The sequence below is a fragment of the Lactuca serriola genome, chromosome 8 (genome assembly GCF_051521515.1).
Source record: "Lactuca serriola cultivar US96UC23 chromosome 8, Lser_US96UC23_V15, whole genome shotgun sequence".
In the NCBI taxonomy this organism is placed as follows: Eukaryota; Viridiplantae; Streptophyta; class Magnoliopsida; order Asterales; family Asteraceae; genus Lactuca; species Lactuca serriola.
Window position 1 is genome coordinate 287,409,436 of NC_136415.1, and position 5,470 is coordinate 287,414,905.

Sequence of the window (5,470 nt, forward strand, 5' to 3'; positions counted from 1 at the left end):
ACACTCCACTACTAAACCATAACATACAAATATCACACAGACAACGAGTATAAACAATTCTACCACACTAGCATATATCATCATCAGACTCAACTAAGAGATACGGGCTCTGCCCGCTCTCCGATACTATCATATCGTCTATACGGGCCGGCCTTGGTGCCTTAGACCTGTTCCTACTGGAAGGAAACTCACCTCGAAAAGTAGCTACCAAAAGTCTAACTGTCGAACGTCTGGCTGCTGCACCGGTAATCCTCCGGCTACAAATCCATAAACATAGATTAGCCACTCATAAATACCCTTACATCAAATGACTGACCCACCCATGGTCCAAGGTCAACTCCTTGGTCAAAGTCAACTTCCAGTTAACTGTACTCGTCGAGTTATGACACAGACTCGCCGAGTCCTTCTCCTACTAACCTGGTCCTACACGCCAAGTCCCTCTACCCACTCACCAAGTCACCCTCAACTCACTACTTGGGATTATAGAACCGACTCGCGATCCGACTCGCCGAGTCCAAGAACAACTCGTCGAGTCCCATGGGCAGATCTCATACTCGATTCCAAATCCTCATCAGCGCATCCTTTATGAGGATTTGGGTTTCTGGGACTATTGCTACACGTTAAATTGCTAATTTTGCGTGTAGATGCGAAGGGTTGGACCTTCAACACTTAAACCCCCCTTACTCAGTAACAGTTCATATGACTCGCCGAGTTTGAAGAACAACTCATCGAGTTCCAGGAAATCTTCATAGGACTCGCCGATTTGTTCATCCAACTCGCCGAGTCTAAGGCCACCTTCATAGAACTCGCCGAGTTCCACTTTGGGACTCGCCGAGTCCCTTCGACCCATTTCCCATACAAACCAAATTTGAGACATGCAACGCTTCCAAACCATAGATCTATGTTCCTAGGGCAAGCTTATCACGTAAAGTTGCAAACTTTACGTGCATGCATGGCCCTATAAGCTCCAAAAGGCAAAACCAAGCTCTTAATGAGGTCATACACAATGGGGACCTCAACCACTTCAACCACAAAAACTTTATACTTCTAATACGTCCATAAGGTCTAGATCTGAAGTCCTTTCAGAAAATAGAGCACAAATACATGGAGTTTGAGGTTTTAGGGCTTGAAAACCACTAATTTGGGACAAAAAGGGGATCTAGTGAACTAGTGATCAAGATAAGAACTTTTCTACCTGAATGGAAGCTTCTCTCAGTGAAGATTCCGGATCTACCTCCCCTCCTTACACCCTTCAACCTCTTCCTTCTTCTCCTAAGCTCTAAACCTTCTTCACAAAGCCAAGAACACTCTCAAGAACAATATGGGGGCTAGGGTTTCACTCTACAGCTCTCTGGAAGTGTTAGGGACAAAGGACGCCAAGTTAGAGCGTTTAAATAGGGTGCAAACACCCGGATTAGGGTTTTTGCCCAAATAGGGTCTACTCGCTGAGTCCGGGGACCGACTCGTCGAGTCCAAAGCTTGGACCCCGCGCCTCATCCCGCTTCTACTCAGCGAGTTGGTCCTTCAACTCTCCGAGTCCAAGGCAAAAATGCAAGAAATAAGAATTATAATTACAAGGAATACGTACCGGGAACCAGGTGCTACAGAAGGACTTCAAAAGAAAATTTTGTTTGAGTAGGAATGTGTTCTTACGAATCGTCAATGCCTTGGAAAGCCGGTATCGCTTCTTTACTATACTTTTATACAAAATAAATAAAAATGTACTACATTTTTCTTTAATTTTACAACATATGCAATATATTTTTAGACTGTAGTTAATTTATGTTTAGGTACGAATTTTTTTCAATTAAGATATGATGCTAGAGGTAGACGAGGGTTTACAACATTGCAGAAATGTGTTGCAGCCATTCGTTTGATGGCTATGGGGGAGTCACCCGACACCATGGACGACTATATGAGAATGTCCAAAAGAACCGCAAGGGAGAGTATGTACACATTGTCAAGGGGTGTTGTTGAAATATTTGGAGACGTGTATTTGTGGAAACCTTCGTTGCATGATCTGCAAGAATTGTATGCGGCGCATGAAGAACGCCATGGGTTCCTCGTAATGATCGGAAGCTTTGATTGCACACAATGGAAATGGAAAAATTGTTCGGTAGCATGGAAAGGGCAATACGCAAGTGGTCATCACGGATCACCTTCGTTGGTTTTAGAGGCTGTTGCTTCTCAATATTTATGGATTTGGAATGCATTTTTTGGGGTTACGGGTTCCAACAACAACGTCAACGTTCTTGATCAGTTGCCAATATTTAACGATCTTTTGAATGGAAAGGCCCCGGATACTCCTTTCACGGTGAATGGAAACGAATACAAATATGGGTATTACCTTGCAGATGGAATATATCATCAGTATTCCACATTCGTGAAGGCATTCCGCCACCCGGTTGAAGAACGAGACCATTTTTTTAAAAGAAGACAAGAAGGAGCACGTAAGGATGTGGAACGTGTTTTTGGAGTGCTGAAGGCGAAGTGGCATATAGTCGAACATGCAGCACGACCATTGGATTTAGAAACTCTACGATATATCATGTATGCATGTATCATAATGCATAACATGGTAGTAGAAGATAAAGGGCGAAATATTGCACACTATATCCCAACGGAGCCCAAACACGTTCAGTTTCAACCAAGAACAACAGATTATTTGTATCGCGTTGTTGACATTCAGGACGCAAATAAACACAGACAACTTCGAAAACACTTGACAGATTATATCTTCTATGGTAACAATAACGATAACGATTCGTGTTGTTTTTTTTTCTGAATTTGGATGTTATTTTTTTTTAATTTTGATGTTATGTGTAATTTAATCTCTATGTTAATTTTAATCTTTAAAAATTATTATATGTTATTTATAATTTTTAAACATTATGTTTTATTTATTATGTTATATTTAAAAAATATTTGTCTAAATTAAAAAAGAAAATTCGAAAAAAAAATAAAAAATAAATTATAAAATGGAAAAAAAAAAGTTTGTGTCATAACAAGATACAACATGATGATCATTTCCCCACTTGGTGTTATAACACCATTGATGATGTGACATGTAATGTGGCACCATTTATCAAAATGATGTTACATCTAATTGTCCACACCTAGTCTTCTTAGAGTTTTGGAGGAGAGTGCAACAAGAAGCTTGAAGGACAGTGTTATCAAAATGTCTTTAACTATGTGTCCATTTAGTTTGGTGACTTATGTAATTCCACACTAATTCTTTTTATGTTTTTCCAGATTTAACCATTTTTGTTTCGTTCAAAACTTATGTTGGGTGGCTTGAGCAGTATATGTAACAAATACAAGTATATTTAATCTTATATGTCCACAAAAAACATATACTTACCAAATAATTTTTTTACCATTTGAAACTCATACATTTGATTTAAATAAACATACATGATAGGAAAATATTACATATAACATAACATAATAAGGTTATACAAATTATTGCTGAACAAATAAAGCTCATATTTGAAAAATGACTCTTTAGTAAAAAACATTGTTTCTTTTTAATAGTAGATAAAAATACAAAATGACTACATAAAACGATGCATGTGTTTGTTGTAATGACTAATATATAATATATGTAATACGATAATTAAAAATTAAGCAGTTCATAATGAATGTCTTCATGGGAAATATTAATTAAGAAAATATGAAGTTTACATTTTATATGTTTTTAAGTTAGAATAATATTTAATATTGAAATAAGAGTTAAATAAAATCCAAGTTCTAAAGCACAATCCATGTAAGGTCCAACTTATAATGGAAAGAATGAATAGTAACATTTCCGAACGTGCGATTTTAACCAAACTATAGGGACGAAAAACACAAGAAAATCAAACCACAGATCCGAGTGCAAAAATAATATTAGGGACAAAACGTGCAATTTTGATCAAACCATAAGAATGATTTCAGTAATTTACTGTAACGGTAAAAATGCAAATATCAAATTTTATAAGTTTGGCTCTCAAATTTTACATTTTATGTTAATATATATTGATTTCTATTTCTAGAAATGAATCATAAAAGCATGTTATACTTCTCCTAAAGAAATACTTCTCCAACAAGACTTGAACCTTCAACATCAAGAAGAGAGAGCAACATGTGATACCATTAAACTAGAAATCATTTTGTTATATTTTTTCCATGTAACTTGAAAAATAATATTTTTAAACAATTTTTTTAATATATAAAGATTGTTTTTCAATTTTAAAACATATAACACTGTTTGGAGGATCGTAATTGAATAGACCGTTTTGGTATTTCCATTATTTATAAGCTACATTTTAATATCATTGCAAATTTAATTTCGTATATGATATATTATGTGATTAGTTTTTTTAAAAGCTTAAGGTATCCAATGAGAATGATTCTTACGTGAAATTATGAGAAGTGACTTTTTTGTATTTGTTTTTTCGAAGCAACAAAATGAAATAAACAGATAATAACAAATTATTAAGAAGGAAAACATGAAAATAGGTCTCTATGATTCATTTTTTTAGGATGATTTGTTTTTTTGTCGAAAAAAATATTCTAAAGCTTTATCCATACAAATTTGAATCATGTAAAGGTTTTTCCATTTTATTTTTCTTAAGAGCTCATGTTATTTTTTCATTATTTGGTTAGAAAAAGGAATACAAATGATTAATGTAAAAAAAATCTTTTAATTCAAACCTTCATCCTCATTACTTATATTGTATATTTCATAATATAGTTAAATACTAATAAGAATTGAAAAATTAAATTGTTTAAATCGATATTCAGTATATTATTATAAAATCTAATCAATATTTGTTATAAAATATATTGATGTAAAAAGTTATATTGTATAATATAATAAAAATAATAACTAAGATATCATGTTTATTATTTTTAAAAGCATAATTAGAAAAGATACCTAATATTATATTATATTTTAATATTTAAAACAATCTTGATATACATATAAATTACATATATATTTATATTTTAATAATTAAAATTTTCAAATTACATATCTGTAACGAGGAAGTGAAAAAACTAAACTGAAATATAAATTAATAAAACAGTTGTATTGAAAAAACTGCAAAAACTAATAACAAAAACCAATATAGTTGAAAAACGCTAATTTTTTTTAAAAATTTTTTTAATATTTATAAAATTATATACCTACTAAAAAATATATCAAAATTCATGGTTTTTAATTCACTACAAAATGAGTATAATATATGTATGAAATATAATTCAAAAAGAAATAGTGAGGGGAGCTTCCCATCCATTCCTTGGTTTTAGGTGAAGGGAAAAAAAATAAAGAAAATAGTGGTGTGACCCATAAAAAATAAAGGAAACATCCCTTTCATACACTTCATTCTTATTCTAATTCTAATCCAAATATGTCTTAAGTGGACATTTCATATGTGGGTAAGATTTTTATTCTTCATCATATTTAATCGATTAAATATAAACGTAA

At 33.1% G+C, this 5,470-nt stretch overlaps 1 protein-coding gene across 1 annotated transcript; it reads left to right on the forward strand.

Annotated features, from left to right (window-relative positions):
- Window positions 1-1,882: 1,882 nt before the first annotated feature.
- On the forward strand, window positions 1,883-2,785 carry LOC145068160 (uncharacterized). The gene has a single exon (XM_079015137.1). It carries the CDS (start codon window positions 1,883-1,885, stop codon window positions 2,783-2,785), a length of 903 nt encoding a protein of 300 aa, XP_078871263.1.
- Window positions 2,786-5,470: the final 2,685 nt, after the last annotated feature.